The 25,074-nt window shown below is 51.0% G+C and overlaps 1 protein-coding gene across 4 annotated transcripts; it reads right to left on the bottom strand.

The window, feature by feature from the left end:
* Positions 1–33: 33 nt before the first annotated feature.
* MED12 (mediator complex subunit 12) lies at positions 34–23,894 on the bottom strand. 4 transcript variants are annotated; one of them, XM_054470780.2, is made up of 46 exons: positions 23,568–23,786; positions 22,944–23,048; positions 22,544–22,735; positions 22,251–22,407; positions 21,269–21,450; positions 20,985–21,095; positions 20,606–20,860; positions 20,076–20,222; positions 19,815–19,914; positions 19,548–19,684; positions 19,196–19,327; positions 18,702–18,828; positions 18,034–18,263; positions 17,580–17,660; positions 17,278–17,448; positions 16,928–17,072; positions 16,710–16,760; positions 16,273–16,391; positions 15,943–16,086; positions 15,295–15,458; positions 14,960–15,091; positions 14,307–14,534; positions 13,987–14,131; positions 13,709–13,829; positions 13,212–13,313; positions 12,998–13,111; positions 12,571–12,746; positions 12,212–12,391; positions 10,811–10,882; positions 10,226–10,359; positions 9,894–10,055; positions 9,504–9,615; positions 9,248–9,337; positions 7,991–8,100; positions 7,613–7,748; positions 7,211–7,372; positions 5,829–6,203; positions 5,455–5,605; positions 5,092–5,297; positions 4,849–4,926; positions 4,704–4,758; positions 4,541–4,628; positions 1,645–1,867; positions 1,125–1,268; positions 520–601; positions 34–309 (listed from the first exon to the last, which is right to left on the bottom strand). In XM_054470780.2, exons 1-46 carry the CDS (start codon positions 23,664–23,666, stop codon positions 266–268), a joined length of 6,471 nt encoding a protein of 2,156 aa, XP_054326755.1. In that variant the 5' UTR covers positions 23,667–23,786; the 3' UTR covers positions 34–265. The 4 variants fall into 4 exon arrangements, with proteins under 4 accessions (XP_054326755.1, XP_054326756.1, XP_054326757.1 ...); XM_054470781.2 differs by having other exon boundaries at positions 5,101–5,297; XM_054470782.2 differs by having other exon boundaries at positions 4,541–4,758; positions 23,568–23,894.
* Between the last annotated feature and the right edge of the window lie 1,180 nt (positions 23,895–25,074).

Below are 25,074 nucleotides of genomic sequence, written 5' to 3'. Positions count from 1 at the left end.
CCCTTCCCAGACATGCAGAACTCGCACACTCCCTTTGCAAAGAAGCTCTGTGTATTGGGTGCAACAGCTCTGGGGTCTCTATATAAATAATATACAAAACCCAACAGCTCAATGCCTCACATTAACAAAAATACTAAAAACTTATTAAAAATGGAGCCTGAGGGGAGGGCCCCAAACACTACTGGTGCTAGCCCAGGAACGGGATTGGGAATTAAGAAGAAAGGGTGGGGCCACATCCAGTGCACAAGCAGTTCCTCCAGGTGGCTCAGTAGCGTCCAAATATGTTGGTACTGGGCTGTGGCTGGGTATCTGTGAAAAACCAGAGATTATCAGGGATGGAAGACCAGGCAGGGGTGTGGGTATGCACGAGGAAAGCTGTTCAGGTATCAAGGGAAGGGGATGGAATGGAATGCCTCCTCTCATAACCTGGGCCTGAAGCCATCGTTTCAGCTACTTTGGCCCACCCCGCCCCCTAAATTTATTCCATGGGGTTCTCCTCAGGAAGGCAGGCAGGCTTACTGGAGAGCTGTTGTTGAAGTTGCCGGACCAAAGCTGCTGTCTGTTGCTGCTGCTGGGTCTGCTGAAGCCCCTGGCGCTGGAACTGGGTGGAAATAGGAAGTGGAAGACTGAAGTCGAACTTTTCTCCTTCTTCAACCTCCTTTCCCAATCCGTTTTTTTTTTTTTTTTTTTTTTTGAGACGGAGTCTCGCTCTGTCCCCAGGCTGGAGTGCAGTGGCGCGATCTCGGCTCACTGTAACCTCTGCCTCCCGAGTTCAAGCAATTCTCTGCCTCAGCCTCCTGAGTAGCTGAGATTACAGGCGCCTGCCACCATGCCCGGCTTATTTATTATTATTATTTTTTGTATTTTTAGTAGAGATGGGGTTTCACCACCTTGGCCAGGCTGGTCTCAAACTCCTGACCTCAAGTGATCCACCCACCTCGGCCTCCCAAAGTGCTGGGATTACAGGCGTGAGCCACTGCGCCTGGTCTCCCAATCCATTTTCAGGGTGCCATGCCCTGCCTCCCACCTCTACCCTATTCCATACTGTCTCCAGCCCAGTTCACTGGCTGCATGCCCAACCTGGGCAGCTGTCCCTGAGCCTGGGGCTGTAGTCCAGCAGCTACCTGGGGCTGGGACTGGGGCTGGGGTTGGGGAGGAGCTGCCTGTTGCTGCTGTTGCTGCTGGTGTTGCTGTTGTTGCTGTTGCTGCTGCTGCTGTTGCTGTTGCTGCTGCTGCTGCTGCTGCTGCTGCTGCTGTTGCTGCTGTTGCTATAAGAACATAAAAGATACTTCAGAAGGAGAAGAGGGAGGAAGCTAAGCCTCAGAACTAGAGGGCTGAGTGCAGGGGATGAGGAAGCAGGGTGGGAGCTCGGGGTCTACTGCCTTCCCTTTTTAGACAGCTGCCCAGAAAGAAACCAAATCTAGGGTACCCAGCAGACAATGTCCAACTCTCTCCCACTATGATCCCCAGAAAACAAAAAGGGGGAGGGTAGAAAACTAACTTCTCCAGCACCACTAGAGGCCAGCCGCTCTGCTAGGTGTTTTGGTACACTGCCTTGTTTAGTCTCAGTAACTGTGTGGGAAGAACTTGTGCCTCTCTTCCTCCCCGGGCTCCCAGGTCCCAGATGAAATCCCAGTGCCTTACCCGCAGGATCTGCTGCTGCTGCTGCTGCCGGATGTGGTACTGCTGCTGCTGCTGCTGCTGTTGCTGTTGCTGCTGCTGCTGCTGTTGCTGTTGCTGCTGTTGCTGCTGCTGCTGCTGCTCAGGTAGGATGGCTGTTGAGCGGACGCCTGCCTGGACGCCCTGGGCACTCATTGGAGTCATGGTACTTATCATGGGTGTCTGCTGCAGTGTCTGGTGTGAAAACCTCCAAAGACAAGAGGGTCAGAGGTCAAGGCATGAGGGAGGTGAAGAGAGGGGGTCAGTATAAACCTTGGGTCCCTGACCTGAAAGAAACGTTAGCAGGTTATTTCATTCATTCCTCGTGTCACTAACCAGACTTCCAGTCTGGGGAATAAGTTGCATAAGATGATACTCTATTTTAGTGTCTCATAACCTTAATGGTTAGGAATTTTTCAATTCTGCATTAGCTATTTTTCTCCTACAAAAATGAAAAACAGGGCTGGGTGCGGTGGCTCACACCTGTAATCCCAGCACTTTGGGAGGCTAAGGCGGGTGGATCACTTGAGGTCAGGAGTTCCAGACCAGCCTGGCAACATGGTGAAACCCCATCTCTAGCAAAAATACAAAAAAAATTAGCTGAGTGTGGTAGTGGATGCCTGTAATCCCAGCTACTCGGGAGGCTGAGGCAGGAGAATTGCTTGAACCTGGGAGGTGGAAGTTGCAGTGAGCCAAGATTGCACCACTGTACTCCAGCCTGGATGACAGAGCGAGACTCCATCTCAAAAAAAAAAAAGAAAAGAAAAGAAAAGAAAAAAACAGTCTTAGCACAAGATAGGCATTCTATAAACACTCATTGAGGTTTTTTGCTGTTGCTCTTGTTGTTCCCAAATAACATTTCAAGTTGTTCTACTACACGTGTATATCACTTCAAGAGTCTACTGGCCAGGCTCCCCGTCTCAAGTCTTTTTTTTTGAGACAGAGTCTCACTCTGTTGCCCAGGCTGGAGTGCAGTGATGCGATCTCGGCTCACTGCAACCTCCACCTCTCAGGTTCAAGTGATTCTCCTGCCTCAGCCTCCCGAGTAGCTGGGATTACAGGCACATGCCACCACACCCAGATAATTTTTGTATTTTTAGTAGAGACGGGATTTCACCATGTTGACCAGGCTGGTCTCGAACTCCTGACCTTAGGTGATCTGCCTGCCTGGGCCTCCCAAAGTACTGGGATTACAGGCATGAGCCACCGCGCCCGGCCTGAAGTCTTCTTGCACCTTCCAGTACGCATCTTATCCATTCATTCCAAGGAAACTTGCAACACACCCAACTCCTCCTATCACTCTTCTGATCAAAAGAGCCCTTTCTGGGACTGTCTCAATTCTTCGGCTGAGCATTCAAGGCCATCTCTCAGCCTGCCCCCTCCTAGCCTAGCCCCAGTGACTTCCCCAGCACAGATTTTACACTCCATCCAGGCCCTTCTCCCCAGGCACCATCCTCATTCTGGTCCCCATGTCTTTGTTCATGTTACATCCTCTACCTGGAATGCCCTTTCTTTTCCTCTTCTCTACAAATCCCAATTACAGCTATTTTTCAGAGGCCAACTCAAGTCTGACCTCCTTCATGAAACATTCTCTGATGAGTCAGGCCCACAGATATTACCCCGTACTTTTTCTCAATCCACATTTTACCTCATAGCATACAACTGCATACCTGATTATATCTTTGCTCAGAGTGTTCTCTCAATATTCTTCTGTAAGTCTCATCTCCCCAGCTATAGTAAAGATTCTTTGTAGTGAGGAACTATGTATCGTGGGTTTTTTTTGCTATCTTTCTTCACCTCACCCAGTCCTGGTATAGTGCTGGCCACACAATGGGCAGTTAGCCCACTCCCCAGTGTTCTTAATCCTAAGCTTCAGAGTCTCTATACATGGTTACAAGGCCTCAACTAAGGCTTGACTAACGTTAACCATGGTGGGAGGATTCATTCATTAGTCCATCCTGGTATTCAAAGCCGGTACTGGCTTTATGACTCCTTATCATGTAGTTCATCTATCAACTCCAGATATTTTTTTTCTTTTTCTTTTCTTTTCTTTTTTTTTTTTTTTTTTTTTGAGACAGGGTCTCACTCTGTCACCACTGGAGTGCAGTGGCGCAATCTCGGCTCATTGTGCGATTACAGCTCACTGCAGCCTCAAACTCCCAGGCTCAAGCAATCCTCCCACCTCAGCCTCCTGAGTAGCTGGGACTACAAGCATGCACCACCACGCCTGTCTAATTAAAAAAAAATTTTTTTTGGCCAGGTGTGGTAGCTCAGTTCAAGACCAGCCTGGGCAACATGGCGAAACCCCACCTCAACTAAAAATCCAAAAAATTAGCTGGGCGTGGTGGTGTGTGCCTATAGTTCCAGCTACTTGGGAGGCTGAGGTAGGAGGATCACCTGAGCCTCAGAGGTCGAGGCTGCAGTGAGCCATGATCATGCCACGACACTCCAACCTGGGCAAATGGAGTGAGACTCTGTTTCAAAAAAATATGTATTTTTTTTGTAGAGATGGGATCTCCCTGTGTTGCCCAGGCTGGCCTCGAATTCCTGGACTCAACTGATTCTCCCACCTTGGGCCCCCAAGTGCTGGGACTACCAGTGTGAGCTATCACACCCAGCCCAGATTTTTCCTTGAGTCAGATAAACAATTTCCCCTCTCTGGGCCTCATAGAACTGTTAAGGAAGTAGACATGAAACTATTGGTCTCCAGGGTCCCTTACAGCTCGAGACTTCTGTGGTTATGGGCTATGTGGCCAGATAAGTATTCTTGATGTCTCCGAAAGTTCTGACCAGTCCCATCACTTTCAGGCACAGGCTTTCCCAAGTCAAATGCTCCCTTATACCTCTGCATGTCTTCCTAGCTCACCACTACTTTGGGTACCTTTGAGTGGAGGTCAGTCCATGTCCATAGGTGGGGGCCTGCTGGTGCACATAGCCACTGGGCCGCTGTTGCAGGTGGCGGGTAGGATCTACAAGAGTAGGATTGGTAGAAGGGTGGGTGCTCTGGTAAGGCTGGCTGGAGTAGCTGGGGGGCACCATGGTACCTGCAGGGCCTGTGTGTTGCTGCAATCCCACATGAGAAACATAAGGAGTATAGCCCTGGAGGGAAGAAGGAGAGAGGGAATCAGGGCCGAGAGTATGCAGAGCAGCTTGCCTCATCCCTCTAGTCTCACAATCCCAGGCCCTTACCTGGGAAGTCTGCAAACCGTAGGAAGAGCTGGGAGTCATCTGATGGACAGATGACTGTCCCAACATGCCCTGACTCTGCTAAAGGGAGAAAAGAGAACAACTCAAACTCAGGAAATGCTTGCTGCCATCTCATCTCTTGTGTCTCCCACCCTGAGTGTCCTTGTGAAGATCCCAAGTGTCTCCTCAGTCCTGTGACCCTCAAAAGCCCCTCTCCCTGACAGCCCTCCCTACTGCCCCTCTCACTATCTTTGCCTGGAGCTGTTGGCGAAGGCGCTGTCCTTGGGGCACCGCAGGTTGCTGCTGCCGGTACACAGAGGTCTTATAAGAGGAGGGTTCTAAGCCCATGACGCCAGTCATGGTTGTGGGCAGCACTCCAGGGTAAGTTGGTCGGGTGGGCAGCTTCTGCATTGGTAAGCGCACAGGGCGGTATGGGTCCACACGAGGGCCACCTGGAAAGGAGAGTGGGCTGACCTCTAGGCTCCTCATCCCTCTGTCTCTTGCTCAGTGTCCTTGACATCCATAGCTCCTCAGGGGAATGGCATCATCCTTTGGGCAGGAGGAGTGTACAGGTAGGTCCCTCCAGCATTCCTAGTGGCTGGCACTCACCTGCAGGTAGCGGCTGGTTCTGGGTGTACAGGCCTATGGAGCCTTGCCTGTAGTTAAGGTGGGTTATGGAACCAGGGTTTGGGTGGTGCAGGAGGTCCGGAGGCACTGTCACACCATAAGGGCCGCTCCGACCCGGGCCCATTCCATAGTCCTGTGTGAGTGGCAGAGGAAGAGGGTGAGTGGGTTGTAGCTGAATGGGGTCGGGGAGCTGGGGGAGAATGAGGTAAAGAGGAGCTGGATTCGTATATGGTTAATTTTTATTATGATTCTAATGGCACCCCTTCCTTATGCGCCCCCACCCCTCCCACAAACCAGAAACTGGAGCATCATGAAGTGAGAGGCTGTGGGAGAACTGTCACGGGGGAGGCGCTCACCTCTGTCTTGGTAGCTGGCTGGCTGCGTTTCTTGCCCTTGGTGGACTTCTTCTTGCGTTCCTCAGTACTGGGTGGAGCAGCCCCCGGTTTGTCAGTTTTGGGGGGCTCTGGAGCCTTTTTCTCAGGCTCTAGCAGGGTAGGAGCAGGCGGCTCCTCATCTTCTGGGGGCAGTGGCAGTGGCTCCAGGTAATAGGCGCGGGGCCGGGGCCTCAGGTGTGTGTGGTAGAGCAGCAACCGCTGCTGCTCCTCTCCTCGAGCCACTCGCCGGTCCACTCGGACTGTTCCAAACCAGCCCCAAGAGAGTGGTGCTGATGGCTTCAACCCCTCAAAAAGATCCCAGGGCGAGATCTTCTGTTTGGTGGAAACCTGTAGACCCTGCTCCAGAAAATGAAAAACAATAAGCTGCTGGGATTTAGAAAACAGAAGAGAGGCTGCAAGCATTTGTAGGAGTGGGTAGAAAGAAGTCATAGGTAGATTCAGGAGAGATGGTGAGAAGCAGACAGACAGACATGGATACACATATACGTGCAGAAGAGAGTTATGCGGGGAGAGAGTGAAGGGTGGGGGACAGGGAGAGGTGTGGAGGCGCAAGATGAAGCCAGCCCAGAGCAGGAGAAGAGGTGAACAAACGGGGCGGGGGGCGTGTGGGGAGAGATCGGGAGAGAAAGGGGTTGGGGAGAAAGCCAGAGAGGGAGCGGGGAGGGAGAGGGATTGACATTCAGAGGAAGACAGAAAAAGGAAGGCAGAGAAAGAGAGAGAGGAAGGCAGGCCGAGAAAGAGTCAGAGAGAGAGAAACAGGAAGAGAGAGACAAAAAGGTGGAGAGACAAAGAAAGGCAAGCGAGTCAGACAGTGAGAGAGACAGAGACGGAGGAAAAGAGACAGATGGACTAGGAAGACAGATGAAGAGAATGTATATATGAAGGAGTTAGACTTTGGGTTTTAAACTATACACAATAATTATGGTTACTCAACAAATACTGCAACTGACAGAGAGGGAAAAGATAAAAGTGTGCAGAGATGGGTGGGTGTAGGGAGAGAAACACAGAAATAAAAGAGATACGGGCTGTCGGCCAGATAGATGGGTGGGGTAGGACATGGGGCAGGTGGAGCAGAGGAAAGAGGAGGGTAGGGTATTGAAAAATGGGTGGTATGTTAAAAGGTGAGGGCAGGGTGAAGGAAAGAGGGTGGGACTTCAAAGATGGAGATGAAATGTAAGGAAAGTTAAGTGATTTGCTCAAAACCCCAGAGATGGTGTTCACCGGCGGAGACTGATGGGCTCCTGAATCTGATGAGTCTGTTGGAGCTAACAAAGCTGATGCAGGGAAAGTTCTTGCCCAAAGGGGAAAAAAAGCAAGGGACATGGGCAGACAATGGAACATGCCTCCTTCTTGAAGATGGAATCGAAGCCAGCAATCTTGTTGCCCTTGGTATCGATAAGGGAGCCCTGTGGCTCACACGTGATGACATCTCGGGTCTGCTTGGGCAGCGGCAGCAGCTGGCGAACCTTTTCCAGACTGTCTGACTGGCGCTCCCCCAACTCCTTCTGCAGGCACAGGAGGATGGGACAAGAGTTCAGAGATACAGAAAACAGGGATGGGAAGTCTCAGGGGACAGCACAGAACCTGGCACAGAGAAGACCCCCACTCAGTAAATGCTCACGGCATGAGTAACAAAGAAAAGACACACGTGAGAAGGAAAGGTAGAGGGCTCCAGCCAGAAGCAAGTTCCTGAGGCTGGACAGCAGATTCCAGTAACCGCAAACCTTGCCCCTGCCTCTGCTTACCTGCAACTTCTTTGCCAGGTTCATGTATGCACGCTTGTTTTCCTCCATGCTACCTTGAGAGATGCTAGACATGTCTGCAGCCAATGTCCCATTGATAAGCACGCTCAGCATGTCCAACACAGTAGTGAAGAGCTCACTGAGACAGGAAGCCAGAGAGAAAACCAGAGAAGAGGTGAAGATAGAAAAAGGCCTCAGCAGAGGACACAAGCAGGGAGAGGTGCTTAATATGTCATCCCAAGGGCACCAAAACTGTATGGGGAGCCCAGGGCCACGGAGTCCACAGTAACAGCCACACCAATCTCAGTGGGTGCACCTGGCATGGGAGTAGGGGGAGCTTCTTGGGTATGAAACTGCAGGGAGCGGGTGGGGATGCTTTACTTGTTGGACTGCATGTCGACAGTGCCGCTGATGATGATCTCCAGGAGGAGCATGGCCCACTCCGTGGTCTGCTGGGTGCTGCGCTGCACCGTGTCAAACATGCCCCCCACCTGCCAGGGCCACAACAAGTCAGTCAGATGGCTCAGGGACAAAGGCCAGAGTTTAAGGAAAGCTTAGTTCCAATCTGAGTTGGGACGCCTGAGTTCATGCCTGAGTTTTTTTTTTTTTTTTTTTTAGACGGAGTCTCGCTCTGTCACCCAGGCTGCAGTGCAGTGGCGCGACCTCGGCTCACTGCAAGCTCCGCCTCCCGGGTTCACGCCATTCTCCTGCCTCAGCCTCCCGAGTAGCTGAGACTACAGGCACCCACCATCACGCCCGGCTAATTTTTTTTGTATTTTTAGTAGAGACGGGGTTTCATCGTGTTAACCAGGATGGTCTCGATCTCCTGACCTCGTGATCCGCCCGCCTCGGCCTCCCAAAGTGCTGGGATTACAGGCATGAGCCACCGCTCCCGGCCACGCTTGAGTTGAGCCTATGATTTGCTACATGATCTCAAGACAATGACCGAATTCTTGACATCTCTGGGCCTCTGTTTCCATACTTAGAAAGTGATGGGAATTGGACGGAATGATTTCCAGGATTCCATTCAACATTCCACAATGGGTTTCCAGTGCTTCTAGGGCCCAGTCAGAATCTACGATACTGAGGCAGAGGCCCTGCAAGGATCCAGGGTACATAACCTATTGGACCATGACCACAGTGATCCAGCCCCCTTAACCACTTTCAGTCCCTGCATCCTTTCAGAGAACAAGGTTAATACTTCAAGACTCAGGCTGGGCACGGTGGCTCATGCCTGTAATCCCAGCACTTTGGGAGGCCGAGACAGATGGATCATTTGAGGTAAGGAGTTCAAGACCAGCCTGGCCAGCATGGTCAAACCCCATCTCTATGAAAAATACAAAAATTAGCCAGGTGTGGTGGTGCACACCTGTAATCCCAGCTACTCAGGAGGTTGAGGCATGAGAATCACTTGAACCCAGGAGGTGGAAGTTGCAGTGAGCTGAGATGGCGCCACTGCACTCCAGCTTGGGTGACAGAGTGAGACTCCGACTCCAAAAAAAAAAAAAAAAAAACTTTTCAAGACTCAGAATAACCTGGGGCCTCTATCCTTACCCCCATTCTCTCCAACCTGAGGCTTTCGCACTCCACATCTCCAGCCCTACCCTCTTCCTTCTTCTCCCCAGCTGGCCTTCTCACCAGGTTGAGCCGCAGTTTGAGTGCCTCATGCATAAGCTGCTTTGGTTTGCAGTCATCTAAGTACTGGTCATCTCGCCAATTATTCACAATCTAGAATAGAAACAAATAAAATATGCAGCTCAGGGATCTTCGTGTTTCCATCTCACAGCAGCCAATATGTTTATCAGAAAGTACTGAAGTTTCCAAGTACAGAGTCACCCCTCAGGTGCATACTTCCCTGACCTCCTGCCCACCTCCATGGCCCAGAGATCTGTACCTGGTGCACCTGGCTGTAGAGGGAGGTAAGGAGTCCCTCGCGTTGTTCATCCTGCCCTTTCAGACATGTTAGCACCAGCGATAAGAAGGGCTGCTGGCTCAACAGGGACATGCTAGAGACAAGAGAAAGAAGAGAAGAGGAGAAGAGGGGAGGGGAGGGGAGGGGAGGGGAGGAGAGGGGAGAAGAGGCGAGGAGAAAAGGGAGACTGTGGGTTGGGAGTCAACTTCCAACCTCATTCTCCAGACTACTCTCTTAAGATCTAGCCTCTTGCTCAGCCATGCCCACTCTTATCCTCTGATTTTCCACTTTCCTATGATGCTTCTCCTTGGCCCATTTTATTCTTCCCCGGGCCTGCCTCTTCTCCTTGGTCCACTCCCTAAGCCTCTTTACCTCTTCTGCTTTTGTCGATCACGTTCTTTGCGTGAAGAGGAACCCAGATGCTGACCCTTCTCCAATTCTTCCCCAGCAGCCTTTAACACATGACCCTGGACTGAGGTGGGCAGTTTAGCAATGAGGGGGGCCACCAGCCATACACCAGAGCGCTCTAGAGAGCTGGAGAACAGACAGAGGACACAGGGTCACAGGGGAGCCAGGCAATGCTGGAACAATCCATCCTCTCCTTTCCCTGATGGACATGCTGGCATCTTCACGCATCTGACATCACTCATGCTACCAGCAGAGAAACTCCTAAGGGGATGGGTCCTAACATGTTTCTATCCGACCTGAGCACAGGCTTGGTCTTGCTGCTGCTGGGCATGTTGCTTGCAGTACTTCCAGAAGATGACCCTGTCTCTGCTGACTGCTGGAAAACCTCGATTGTGGCCTTGGCAATGTTCTCCAGGAGGGAGTTCATCTCCTGGGGAGGATGAAAGGCACAGAAGTGCTAAAATAGATAGCTAAGGGTGAAGGAACGCAGATGGTAGGAGAGATCGGAGATGAGGGAGAAGGACAACACTGGCGGAGATTGATGGGGAGATAGGAACCCAACTCTGTTGGGAATCATGCCCTCTAGTACCTCCATATTTCTCCAATTCCTCACTATCTTCTCCTTTACATACCTCCTTACATCTATGGCCAGAGAAACAGGCTCCACCACCACCACCAAGCTTCCCCACAGCTCAGAGCTCCAACACTCTCAACCCATTTCCCTTATCATCAGCTCCACTTGTTCACCATTTTCCCATCCCCTCTTATCTCTCAGCTCAAGAGCCCAAGGGTAGGATCTAGGTTCTTCTGTGGTGGACCGCCTCCCTGACACATGGAGCTGAACATGAGCACAGGAGAGGGAGGGTCCAGGCACTACTCACATTGTTAGGGGTCTGCTTGATCATGAGCTGCAGCTCCAAGGAAGACTGGCGCATGGTCCACTGGTCCAAGTTCTGTGATAGAGGCCCCACACCCAGGCTAGTCATCATCGTGTTACCCCCAGCTACCCAACAATCTGAGGCCAATTCCTGATCTCCTGCAACATTGAATCACAGACTCCTGGAGGTCTGAAAGGGACCTCTATGTCCCCATCTTTAATAAAGACTACATTTAGGGAGGCTGAGGCAGGCGGATCACCTGAGGTCAGGAGTTCGAGACCAGCCTGGCCAACATGGCAAAACCCCGTCTCTACTAAAAATACAAAAATTAGCTGGGCTGGTGATGGGCGCCTGTAATCCCAGTTACTCGGGAGGCTGAGGCAGGAGAATCGTTTGAACTTGGGAGGCAGAGGTTGCAGTGAGCTGAGATCGCACCACTGTACTCCAGCCTGGGTGACAAGAGCGAGGCTCTGTCTCAAAAAAAAAAAAAAAAGACTACATTTACATAGTCCAAACCAGTTAAAAATCTTTCCAATTTTTAAAATAGTTCAGGAAAGATTTCACATCTTTCCCATCCCTTCATATCAGGAAGTTCTGCTTAATGCTTAACCTTGAAACCCTTGATGTTAAAGTTGAAGCCTGCTTCTCTTGTTTTAGACCAGCTGCTCAAAGTCCCTGACAGGACCTTTATAAGACAATCTCTCAAAGTCCTGTAGAGACCAGAAAGCTACTGTTAGCTAATCTCTCTTCAACACTATCTCTTCTGGGCTGAAGAGACCTTATTCCTTTAGCTTTTCCTCAACGACTTTATTTTTCCACTCTCTGGTCATCTGAAGGTGTGAAGCAATGTGAAGTGGAAAGTGCACAGACATGTCTGGGTTCACATATTGACTCTAAACTTATCGGCTATGTGGCCTTAGACAAGTTACTTAACCTCTTCAAGCCTCAGTTTCCTCATCGGTCAAACAGGGAGGCTCACCTACTTCATAGGGTCATAAAGATTAAATGAGGATATGTGTGCAGAGTGCCTAGCACAGTACCTGGCACAAAGCACATGCTCAGCAAGTAGTAGCTATTACTATTCAGTTCCTGAGCCATGGCCAAAATGCCAAACACACACGGCCCACACCTAGGCCTCCCAGATGCTATGCATCCCATTGATAAGCTAGATTCACTCCAGATAGCTATGCCCTTACCTAATACTCTTACACTGGAGTCTAGACCATATTGGACTTACTCCTCAGCCCATGTTGGAGCTGTTTCTCTCGCTACCTCTCCCCTCCCCTATATCCTTGTTTGTCTTCCTCTCTACTTAACTCCCCCTCTCCTTTTCTCAAGGTTCCTATTGTTTCTCCACAGACTGGGCCCACTGCTTCCTCCACAGCCCCCACGGCCTTGGCCTACCTGGAGAATGCGCTTTATGCGCTGCCGCTGGGGGTTTTCCCCATCCTCATTGTCCAGCAGTCGATGTGGGTAGCAAATGAGCTGCATGAGGCGCTGCGCCTGGGCACTACTCAACACTGGGTCTTGCAGGTCATTGCTGTCCTCACACAGAGACTTAAGGCAACGTTCTCCTACCCATTCCTGAGGAAGCTGACAATCAGGGACTGGGAACAACTAGTGAGGGGGTTAGGAATATGGGGGATGGACTGGAGTTGGTAAGGAACACAATGTATAGTAGGGAGCTGCTGTGATCACGGGCTGGAAACAGAACTATATTACACAGAGGCATTTAGGAGGTGTGGGAGGAAGGTGAAACTGACCTGTTGGCAGATGCTGCGCAGCACGTACTTGGCATAGACATCCAGACTGGCTGTCTCCACAGAGATGTTGCGGCCACCCTGCCTCCGACCACCACTGCCACCTCCTCCCTCCTCCTCTGGAAGTTCTTCTGTTCCTCCTGTCACAGTGAAGCCTGAACCTTTCAGTTCCGCATCCCCTGTGGTTCACGGGTGGGAGATAGGGAGGGCAGAGTGAGATTGGAACACTGTGTGGAGACCCACCCTGGGCCCACAGAGGCAGAAACACCCCAAATCCTGCCCTATGGGACAGAAATATACTTCTCTCCCTCTCCTCCTCCCCAAAGGTCAGAGAGACCACCTTCAGAAGGGAGAAAGACTGTCCCTTGTAGTTTAGCTGGCACTCCACCCTATACACACTTCTGGCACCACTCCCTTCCTACCCCCGTACCAAGTACAAACACAGCCTTGAGAACAGCAAACACAGCTCCATCCACGATGCGGTTCTGGGAGGCAGCCAGCAGGTGGCGGTCACAGGAGGAGCGGATTCCTACTGTAGGCTTGTCTGGGGAAGGCGATGAAGTCAGGGGAAGCAAAAGTAGGATCCACGGAGGCAGGGGAACCACACTTTCTACTGTTGGCTGGTTCAGATCAGGGTCACTTACTTCCATCAGACTGGCAAGGATTGAGCTGCGGTGTCTTGAAAAGGTGAAGGAGGATGCGGCAGGTAAGCCGGGCCCCTGGCTCAGAGTCCTGTTCACTACAAGCTAAAAGGAAGACAAAACAGATCTGGAAGGGATGAAGTTAAACTGTATGTGGGTTTATGTGTGTGCGTGCCTGCATGCATGCAAGTGTATGGCAGGGGCATGGGAGAGAAGATGAGGTAAAGTGAAAGGAGAAGAAGCAAGATAATATTGAAAGCGAGGTAGAGCAGAGAACTGTTATGCAGTTGAAGGGTCAGAAATTGGAAAGGTCAGGGCTGCAAATCCAGGGCTAAAAAACAGGTTTCTTCTAGCCTTCAGCATACCAAAGGACTGGCCTTCTGGGGAAGGCCAGGGAGCCGCAGCAAGGTCTCCCACAGTGAACAATGAGAGGATGGCCGTCCAGTGTGTATTGAAATTTGAGGTCTAGAAATGCTAGGGGTTACAGATTGGTAGTTCACCAGCATTAAGGAGTGAAGGGATAGCAGCACAGCGAATCAGATCTTCCAGGAGCAAACACTGCCGAGCGATGAGGATGGCAACAAAAGTAGCCAGCGAGTCATGAAAAGACAGGTCACTGACCTGGAGGAAAAATCAGACAGACACCACGACTCAGTGTGGAGGCCCACTCAAAGTGGTGTGCCTCCACTCTACGGAACTCTGTCCCTGGTCAGAGGATCACAACCAGCCCCCTGCCCTGGTCACTGCCCCACTAGCAAAACTCCACCCCAAGTCTCACATCAACATTGCAGAGGAGATCGTTGAAACCACAAGTGCCATTGTTAGAGGAGCAGCACAAGGCCTTAAGCACTCCTAGCCATTCTGCACTCAGTGACTTGCAATAGCCGGTCAGCTCTGCACACAGGATTGCGATGTCATTCACCCTAGGGAAAAGTACAAATGCCCTCAGGAAAAACCTTGCTCCACAAAACCTCAGACCCATTAACTTCTCATCTCTGCCCCACTAAATAATCAAGGTTGTAGTACCTCCCGGGTACCTCAGCCCTCCCTATCTCAGATGGGGGCATGGTGCCCTTCCTCACTCAGTACACCCCATACCTATCGGGATCATGGTGCCCCACACAGACGTGCATAAGGGCATTGCAGACAAAGCTGTAGCGGTTAGCAGGGTTCTCACTAAGACTCTTGCCTAGCCCCGTGTAGGTGAAGGTGTGAGCTGCAGGGTTCTCTAGAGTGTCAATCATGAACTCAGGTGCCCAGCGCATATTTGATTCCGATGGCTCCACGTTGCAGTAGATGGTGTTCTTCACCTTTGAGCAAAAGTCGCTGCAGGGATGGAGGAAAGGAGACAGTAGTGTTGAAGAAGGTCTGCTGAGGTCGAGGGATGGTCAGGAAAGGGGAGAAAAGAAAAAAAGGACAAAGTGAGGGATGAAGGATCTTGGGACAAGAAAAGGGAGATGGGACAAAATAGACTGGGCAGGAAAGGAACCACATGGGAATAAGGAACTGGGGCCTCTGAAGGCAGTGAGGAAGAGGGGGAAGAGGGTGGGCCCCACAGATATAGGCGGGGGGCAAGCCTGCTGAGGAAGAGGGCCCACTCCTGGTAACACAACAGTATGTGGAGGACACAGTCCACAAATGACCCTAGACAGGCAGCAGGGTCCCGGGCCATCCTCTCCTCCTGAGTTGGGTGGTCATGGGAAGAAGGGAGTAGGCCCCACTCGCTACCCCTTACCTTCCACCTCTCTTACCTGAAGAGCTCCCCAAATTTGTTCTTTAAATGGCTACAGGAGGTGTACAGATCATAGAGATAAGCAAGGATACAGCGCTCTGCAGAGGAGCCATCGGACCGGTTCATTCCATGCTTCACGACACCACACAGCCTGCATGAAGAAGCAAGGTTGGGAGGGTCAGCAGATGGTATGCGGGCTCCTCCAAACAGATTCAAGCCTCTGGGAAATACCATTCCTTTCCCACCTGAGCAGCAGGCACTTCCCCAGAGTGTGAGGAAGTGCATGCTCTTCCCAGGCCACTTCCACCAGCATTCGCCAGAGCTTTGTTTCAGTTATTTCGAAGCTCTGCTTACCCCTCAAAGACCTGTGCCATCTGGTCCTGGTTGAGGATGAGGCAGGCATGATAGTGCCGCAGGACAGCCACGATGCACAGGCACAGGCTAGTAGTGTAGCTGCCCACCAGATCCGAGGATTTGAGAAGCAGCTCAGCCTCAACTACACTCAGTTCATTCAGCAGCTAGCAGAGTAAACGGGAGTGAGAAATGCAAAGAGGCCCCTTGTGTTACATAGAACCCACCTTCCTGTGGGGACGCTGGCAAGGCTGGGCCTGAGCCCCTTCCTGCTGGAGCCACCTCAGGATAGAAGGGCTCGTTATCCTATGCCACAGTCTATCAACAACACCTATATTGATAGTTTATTGTTGATAGTTTATTCTGTCAACAACGCCTCTAACCAGTGTCCAGGATACAGTTCTATGAACTCCACAGTGGGAGGATGGTCTGTGCCCAGTGCTCTAATCGGCCTCTTGGCCTCCCCAGGGAGCACTTAAGTCTCTATTCCTGCAGTCTTAGCTCATGTGCCACTCCCCCCGTGCTAGTCTTTCTGCCCCTTCAAATAGCTTGGGAAACTGGCTGGAGCCTCTACCCCTGTCCTTATGACCCTCCGTAGCCGCTATATGGCATGAACTCCTTCCTCCACCCTCATCTCCCCAACTTCCCCACCTGAATGGCAAAGTCGATGAGGCCACTGATGCTGAGTGAATATTCCATGAGGTCGAAGATGAACTGCACATGCTGCACCAGAGGCAAGTGGTATGACATGCCAAGGGCAAAGCTCGTGATCTGCTCCAGAACATTCCGGGAGACCTGATAAGGGCAGTGGGAGTGAGACGGGAGTGGAGAGAGGAAAGAACCAGGGAAGGAGGAAAGGATGACACTGGAAGGGGATGAGACCAGGAGGCTTAGCCTGCCTAGCGGGGAGAAGATAGGGAAGAAAAGGAAAACAGGACAGGAGGCCAGAATGTGGGAAAGGGGCTGGGCTTAGGCCCACACCTGAGCCGTGACCTGGTGTTGGTCATAATGTGAAAGGTGCTGGAACTTAGCAAAGATATCTTCAGCAGTGGGGAAGGCTTCAGGCCGGTTGCGTCGCCGCTTCTGCCCATCCTCCCCACCTGAGGGGACAGTTGAAAGGGACTAGTCAAGACAGGGAAGATAACTAGTTGACTAGGGGTGGGGAGTAGGGTATGGAGAGAAGGCTATGGGAGGGAGGTAGGGAGAGAGGGAAGGAGGGAGGGAAGGAAGGAAGAGGGAAACAGGGAAGGGAGGGTCAAGGAAGGGATGGGGGAGGAATGAAGGGAAGGGGACAGTGAAGCAAAGGTTTAGAGGACCACAGACTATGTGGACCTTAAAGGAATATGTACAGGGAGGTGCTAGGTTCAGGGAGGGAAGGGAGAGGGAGGGAGGGCAGTATGGGGCTTACTGTGAGGTACCTAAGAATGTCAGGTCTCCAGGATTCAGAGGCACAATAGGAGCAAGCTGGTCTGTAGAGGGGGGGAATGAGGGGGGAAGTTTCAAAAGGACTAGAGCTCTCAGGAGACTCCAAGAGACAGGACATTGGGACATGACTGGGGAGTTCCCTATACTGGGGAAGGGAAGACTGACTAGGGCACTCTTTGGGGGAGATCTGTTTAAGGAGCCTCAAACCCACCAGTTTCTGCTGTCCCCTTGCGGTTCAGAACCTTCAGGATATCCTTGGTGATTTTCTTGATGGCATGGCGGGCATCATCTCGTTGCTTTCCCACCCCAAACAGTACGACCAACCGCTGGTTGCACTCATGGCTGCATGACTCCTCCTGCATCCCAGCAGCACCATCAGACTCCAGCACCGATCTCCTTCCCTCCTCTTGAAAGCATGCTCCACACCCCTCAGCATCCACATGCTAAAGCCCTTCCCTTTCCCAACCCACATCCTCAGGAACAGCTCCAATCCCTCAGCAAATTCCTTGGACAGCAATCTGGGTTCAAAACAGATCATCACAAGGTGCTGGGGAACAGTACCTGGGGGATGGGAAAATGGGTGGCGTACTGCACGTGTCGTGGCTGGTCGTAAAGAACCCCAAGGGTCCCTTCAATCTTCTCCTTGGGTGGGGGCTTCACCTCCTTCTCGACATCTGGCTTCTCAGGGGATGGACTGCCCTTCCCCTCACAGGGCATAGTAGGGGAGAACAACTGAGAGAAAGGTGAGAAAGCAGAACATGAGAAGAAGGAAAGGGGATGAGGGGGCATAAAGAAATGCCAAAAGCAGACATAATGGGAAGATCCAAGGAGCCAGATTCTGCCACGCTCAGGATTGAACTTACTGAGAAATCAGGCTTCTCCATGTCCTCAAAGAGCACACTGGAACTAGGGTCAATGTCCATAGATTCTGAGAGCCCTGGATCCTGAGGGTATAGAACATAAGCGAAGTTGCTTTAGCCCTAGGGAGTGGCTCCCACCATCTAGAAAACTTCACGGGGGAACTGGAGAGAGAAGACCAGATTGGGGAAAGCACAGAATCTGGAGTCAAGCCTCATCCAATCACTTAACCAGTATAGGCCTCTGTTTTCTTCAGCTTGAAAATGGGGTAAGAGTACCTCACAAGGCTGATGGGAGGAATCAATGAAGCAATTGATGTGAGAGTGCTTGGTCAATCACCAAGTGCTAAGAAAATACGATCCCCCTGCCCCAGGCAAAAGAGGCTCTTAGAGGCCTCTGGGAGCCATGAAGACGGAAACGTCAGAAGAAACCATCTAGGGCAAGGAAAAGCCCGCTCACTTCCAGCTTGCTGCTACTGCTGCCTTCAGCCTCCTTGTGCTCTGGGTCATCGGCAGGATCATCAAAGGGAGAGGGAGGCCGGGGACCAGGGGCTCCAAAGGCAAGGTCCCCTCGGGAGATGAGAGTGCAAGTATACATGTTGTGGGAGAAAACATCATGTCGAATCAGTTCACAGAACAGCAGTACTAAGTTAAAGAATTCCACCCGCTCACTCTCACTTCGAGGGTCCGCTGGAGGAAGGGAATGAGGAAACATGAGTTAGGAGAACACAAAAAGGTGGGCCAAAAGAGAGAGGGACACACCTAAGGCAATAATAAAAGTGATCAAATAGAAATCCCAGAAATTGTTGAGGGACAAAGTGTGGTTGGTTACCCCACATGCTGCCCCACACACCATCTCAGAAAGGAATGTAACATCTTTGTTGCGATTTATGCAGCGAAAATGCTTCAATCACAAGCTCTTGTTTTTATCCTTCTCTGTATTTCTCTACTCTGTTTAACTGTAAGATGATCAGTTAAAGAGGATCACTAGAACTACATCTAAAAGTCATTCTGCATAGAGCCCAAGAGAGAAATATAGACCAGAGGGCTGTTGATTATGCTTTCTGATGACAGTGGCGGGTAACTGAGTCTAGGCAGAGGTAACTAGAGAGTGGTAGGGGTCCGTACTCAGCATGGGAGCCTGTGTATCCAGAAACTGCAGGAGGACATCCTGGAAAATGGGAGCACTGGGAGCAGAAAGGGAGCCAGAGGCGATGGAACCCTTCTCATCTGCAGCTTCTGATTCTCCACAACGCTGCAAGATGACAAAACAAATTGTAGAACTGACTTTTACCTGATTCTTCACTCCTCAATGTGTAGGCCTTAAACTACCACCTGCTTGACCTCTACCCCATGCTTTTCTCTTTCATTCCCCTGCTGACCTCCATGTTCTTTACCACCTCCCAACTGAAGCCTTGATGTTATCTCTAACTCTTACAACAATCCACTCTTCTCTACTTTCGCCTCACGTCCGTAACTTTGCCTTTAGGTTCTCTTCCACTTCTTTACTCTGTTCTCACACCTTCAACTCTGGTCCCTCCACCACCTGCATCTCTCGGTCTCCAACCCCAACAAATTCCTTCCCATTGGCCAATCTTGTTCTCTTATCTCTGCCCTCTAACCTCAGCCTCAATCTCCGCCTGTCTCTTCTCCAGGAGCTTGGCTACCACCATAGCACGATGCCGACCAGAACGCTTGCAGCTGACAGCCCATTCACATAGCAATGACACCACAGCATCATCATCTGAGGAGATCTGGAGACCAAAGGAAGAGAAGGAGGAGTAAGGTAGGGGTGGGGACAAAGAAATGAGTTCCAATTTCCTAAAGACTGGGCTCTATCATAAAACATTCTGGGCCCAGTAAGATCATTTCTGCAGATATGCTCTGCTTTCAATGCCTCACCATGACTTTCCCCTCAGACATATTATTGCTCTTGCAATGTTTTTCGCTCCTTCTAGTCCCCTTCTCACTTACCTCATGCCCATCCTTGCTAGGCCCCAATCCAAAGATTCGGTTACAAAGGGAATCAAGAGAGTTGCTGAAGTCAGAGCGCTCAAAACTATGGCTGTCCAGCACTTCCAAAGTATGAAGTACCCGTCCAATGGTGAAGCCTAAGGAGGAAAAGTGGTAAAGGGGACTGAACCAGAGGCCCGGTACATTCTGGCTCTCAGATCTACATGTCCTTACTATCCCCATCCTTTCTTCAAACATACTTCCTATTATCTGTTCTCTGACACATACCTGCAGTAGCTTCCTGGCATTTATCGAAAGACCAGCGAACTTCAACTGCCTGTCCCCGCTCCTTGATCTGCTGCTCGATCTCCCGCAACTTTGCACGGACCTGCAATGTTAAAAAGGAAGGCTATAAGGACGTACCAAGGCATATAAAAGGCCAGAGCCCCAGGCCAGAAGAACAGTACCAGACTCCAAATCACTACTTCTGAAAGAGTAATTTAGCCTCATAGCCCAATCTGAGAGTACCAGGCTAGTGGTCAGACATACCTGCTGAGTGAAAGCACTGTTACCCTCTGGCATGGGCAGGTTGGATGGGGCAATAGGCAAGTGGTCAAGTGGTGAGCCGGTCTTAATTCTGCTATCAGTCAGTGAGTAGTGCCAAACCAAGGCACTAGGACAGCACAGGAGGATGGTCTGCCAGATAGAAACAGCTAAGTCCAACTCATTCACCATGGCTACCCCTCTGGAATCCCATTCTAAGACCCAACCCGTAGATTCCAGATCCAAAGTTATTCTGTCTGGGTCCCCAAGAAAGGCATCACTCCACCCCTGATCCCCTCCCTTCACTCACTTTCCTAAAAGGCTTTGGGCCCACTATTTAGCCTTGGAAGGGAGAGAGAGGCTGGTCAAAACCCCCAAAGGGGACTAACACCCCATTACCAAGAAACAACAACCTCCAAGCAAGTACTCAGCACCTACTCCCACATCCAATTTGGAATTACCCCATTCTCTGGGATGGGCACCTGATTCTTCTCAGGCCATCTCTCAATGCTTCCTTGGGCCCACCTAGTACCTACCTGTAGGATACAGCTGAGGCCAAAAACCAGGGGCCGGTGCTGAGGGCACATAAGCAGGTCACTAAAGGGAGTCGAGGGTGTGCTGCTAGTTGGGGGCTGAGGAGCAGGGGTGGTGGGTAGCGTGCTTGTTGACTGAGCAGATATAACATGAGATGAGTGACTGCTCACACCATCCAGCTGCAGGGCCAGTCTCCGTGTACAGAAGTAGGCAAGCCGGCGGGACAGGTATGCAGACTGAACAAATTCCCCAGAGTACTGTGAAGACACGACCATCAGAGCCCCTAGTTCTCTCCAGGGGACCCTGCTCTAACATTTTATTCTTCCTCAAATCCTTCTTAGACTCCCCCTGCCCCACCACCACCAAAATTCCAAGCCTTACTCGGAGAAGCAGAGGCAGCAGCAGTTTAAGCAACTCATCCTCTCCAGGGCGGATCTTCTCAAAACACTCAAGCACCCAGGTTAGGAACTCATGTCTGTCCAGCATTCCATCCTATGGGTACCAGGGGAGGGAAGAGGGGACTATTAGAATGAAGTAGATAAAGTAAATGAAAAGATGAAGAGAACCACAACTGGGGCAAGGTGGCAGGCAGATTCTGTTCTCTACTGGCAGAGTACAAGTTCAGGCTCAACCCAATGCCCCACACAGCATGCCCTACTCCCTACCTGAAACATGAACATGGCCAGCTTCTCGGTGTAATCCCACTGCCGAATTGCCACCTCTACATCATGGGGCAAGGGCCCTATCGTGGAACCACAGCCCCCACTTCCTGCAGGCCCTGGCCGGTAGTATTCAGCCATCTTCTGTAACTGCTCCCATAAGTACTTGGTGATGATCTGAGTCCATTCTGGAGGAAAGAGGGAAAAAGGGCTATTTGATACTATCCTTCTGCTTAGAATATCCTTCTACTGGCCAGGTGTGGTGGCTCACGCCTGTAATCCCAGCACTTTGGGAGGCTGAGGCGAGTGCATCACGAGGTTAGGAGTTCGAGACGAGCCTGGCCAAGATGGTGAAACCCCGTCTCTAGTAAAAATACAAAAATTAGCTGGGCGCGGTGGTGGGCGCCTGTAATCCCAGCTACTCGGGAGGCTGAGACAGGAGAATCACTTTAACCTGGGAGGTGGAGGTTGCAGTAAGCCAAGATCCTGCCACTGCACTCTAGCCTGGGTGACAGAGCAAGACTCTGTCTCAAAAAAAAAAAAAATCCTTCTACTTAGAATACCTTACCCCCACCCCTAATCACCATATTTGTAAATTCAGTTCATCCTTTTAGTCTCTAGTCAAATCCCACCTTCCTAAAGCCTTTCTGGGTATCCCCATAAGAAAGTAATCTTTTGTCCACTCAAAGAACCTTCTGCTCGTAGCTTGACATTCACCACTTTCTATATTTAATTATGTTATTTGTACATACACCTTAGCAGCCCTGTTAGACTACTAGTATCCTAGGGGCAGAGATTATGCACCGGACGTCTTTGTAGCCCAGTATATGCGCACAGTAGACACTCAAATTTCTCAGTTTACTGATCAAGCAAATGCAAGAAACAAGCAGGAACAAGGAATCTAGATTAAGAAGGAGGATGGTTCCAAGGGTGTCTCTATCACTCCTTGAAGCCATCAGCAGTACACCTGGTGTTAGGAGTTACTCACCCATGAAGGGGTCAACATGTCTCTTCTTAACCTTGGTCTCAGAGATTGCTGCATAGTAGGCACAGGTCATCTTAATGAGCCAGGCAGCCCGCATCACAGGCACTGTATATTTGGCTAAGTACCCAAACACTTCTTCCTTCTTACTGAAAATAGGGACCTGGATGGACATTGCAAATAGTGAGGTCTCTATTATCCCCATGAGCTGACACCCATGTAGCTTAACATGGGAATAGGAGGGTACTTGGTACCCCATGCTCCCTCCTTGGCCTGAAGGACAGGAAACAGTACCTTACCTTTTTGGCTAGTTGCGTGAGTGGCTTGGTGCCAGCCAAGTCAGTGAACCAAGTGTTAATGGCACTCTGGGATCGTGCAGTCACTAGCCAGAAGTTGTCCTTCTGGTTCACTTGGGGCTTCCTGCGACCAGTGTCAGGGAGGGTATTACAACGTAATTTCTCTGCAATAATGCTGCTGAAGTTGGAACTGATCTGAGGGAAGAAAACTGTACCTCAGGGTGGGAAGAAGGGGCAGACAGGTGGTCCTGCCTTTTGCTGGGCAAATGCCAATGAGATAGCATTAGGTCATGAAGGCAAACTCAGCCACTTAGGTTGTCCCTATAAGTCTTCCCAACCCAGGGCCTTTGCTCCTTCTCAGATTCTTCCAGCCTTTTCCTTCAGCCTGGCAGAGTCGTCTCACCTTGGCAGGATTGAAGCTGACGTTCTTGGCACTGCCATGTTCATCCCCAGAGACAGCAGGCTGGTTATTGAAACCTTGTTTTACATTCAAGGCCGTCAGTTCATCCTGAGGCAGGAAAGCGGCGTTTAGTTGTTTTTTCCTTAGGGGAAGGGGGAAGGGGTGGGAGAGTAGGGCAGGAGAAAAGAAGGAACAAGGTGAAAGGGCAGGAGGAGGGTTCCGTGTAGAACAGATCGTTACTTAAAGCTGGGCCCTTACATTCACTTGGACCCCACCCTCACTCCCATGGTCACTAGGATTCCCAGCCACCCAGCGCGCCCTCAAACATCACTCTTCTCTTGCGAACAGCCGAGCAGCCGTACCCCACCAAGCTGTCTCAGACAACTTTCTGAGGTGTGTGTGGAGGAGGGCGTCTCTGGTGCGGCCCCTACACCACCCCCTATTCATACCTTGGAACCCCCCACCGCCCCCCGTCCTGCCCTCCCACGCCAGCCCACTTTACTCTTCCCCCTTTCGGGACTTTTGCTCTCACCGAACCGCCCCGCCCCCCATTCCCAGCCGTCAATGCCTCCTCCTAGGCTGACCGCGTGCCCCCGGCCCCTCCAGAGCCCCGATTGTGGAACGCACCTCCTTCTGTTTGGGGTCCTGAGGGTAAACATCGGGAGGCCCCAGCCGCGGCCGCTTCAGGGGCCGGTGTTCGTAGCTCAAGATCCCGAAGGCCGCCATCTTGCCCAGCCCGTAGCGCCGGAGGCGCCAGCAGGGCCAGGCTGACTGGGGGAACGGGAAGGGGGAGAGGGAGCCGAAAAGGGGGGCGGTGGTTGAGAGGACGGCGGCCGAGAGACAACAAGGGGGCACGTTAGAAACTCTCGACCATTGCCGGAAACTACCGAGGGAAGCCGAAGGACGCCGGGAACCATCGGACAATACCGACCGCAGAGGGGGTGGGGCCTGGCCCGGTGGGGGCGGAGCTCTGTGCCCCGGGAGTTTTTCGGTGGTGGCGGCGGCAAGTCGATTTCACTCAGCAAAAATCTATGAAACGTTCCGGAGACGCAGAGTGAGCTGGGGATGCAAACCAGGGAAGAGGGAGGCCTCTGCGGTGCTGAGTTCTGACAGGAATTCGGTTCCCAGAGCCTAGCTCGGTTTTGGCCTAGAAAAGTCTTCAATAATATTTGCATTGGTTAGGAACTCCGTCTATTACAGATCAGTTCTTTTCTTAGTTCCGGCATCTGAAAAATAGGTGCGCTAACACCTCCTTCAAGGGGCTATTGTGAACATTAGAAACTATGTATGCATGAGAAAGAACCTATTAAACCCTGAAAGGCTGGCTCTAATCCCTCAAGGTCTACCATCGAGTTGTCTAACCTTTTCTTGTTTGTTTTTTCTGCCCAAGGGTACCGCAGACTAACGTTTTTGATTCACAAACCCTTAAAGGTGCTGATGAAAGCTATGGACCTTCTTCCCAGAAATAATAATAATAATAATAATATGCATATATTGACATGCAAAATGTTACTTTAGATTCTTAGATCCCCTGAAGTTCATCAATGTATCCCCTAAGGGTCCATGAACTCCAGGTTAAGAACCCTTGGTCTAGCTAAAGAGGCACCTACTGTGTCAGATGCTTTTCAGACACTATCTCCTTCAATCTGCTCACAGCCTCATGAGTTAGGGATTATTATTGGCTCGATTTTGCGGATGAGGAAGCTGGTTTTCAAAGTGTGAAAATTCACTTACCCAGTATTATACAGCTACTGAGTAACAGAGCTGGCATTAAGATTCTCAATTCCAGAGCCAATATCCTATTGTCGTATTGCTATTTGTTTATTTATTTTGAGGCAGGTTCTCCCTCTGTCGCCTAGGCTGGAGTGCAGTGGCGCGATCACGGCTCACTGCAGCATCAACCTCCTGGACTCCAGCGATCCTCCCGCCTCAGCCTCCCAGTAGCCCGGACTACAGGCGTGCGCCACTGTGCCGGCCTCGTATTGCCTTTTAGAGAAAAGACAGCCAATGTGCTATAACAAAAGTAACAAATAACAATAAACAAAAATAACACCAGTAACAAAAATAACAAAATGCTATTTAATCACAATGGAAAGAAAAAGTAATTCAAGGCGGGGAGCGGTGGCTCACGTCT

This window comes from Pongo pygmaeus, chromosome X, assembly GCF_028885625.2.
Source record: "Pongo pygmaeus isolate AG05252 chromosome X, NHGRI_mPonPyg2-v2.0_pri, whole genome shotgun sequence".
NCBI lineage: Eukaryota > Metazoa > Chordata > Mammalia > Primates > Hominidae > Pongo > Pongo pygmaeus.
Note: the sequence above shows the minus strand (reverse complement) of the source record. Positions and strands in the feature narration are given on the sequence as shown.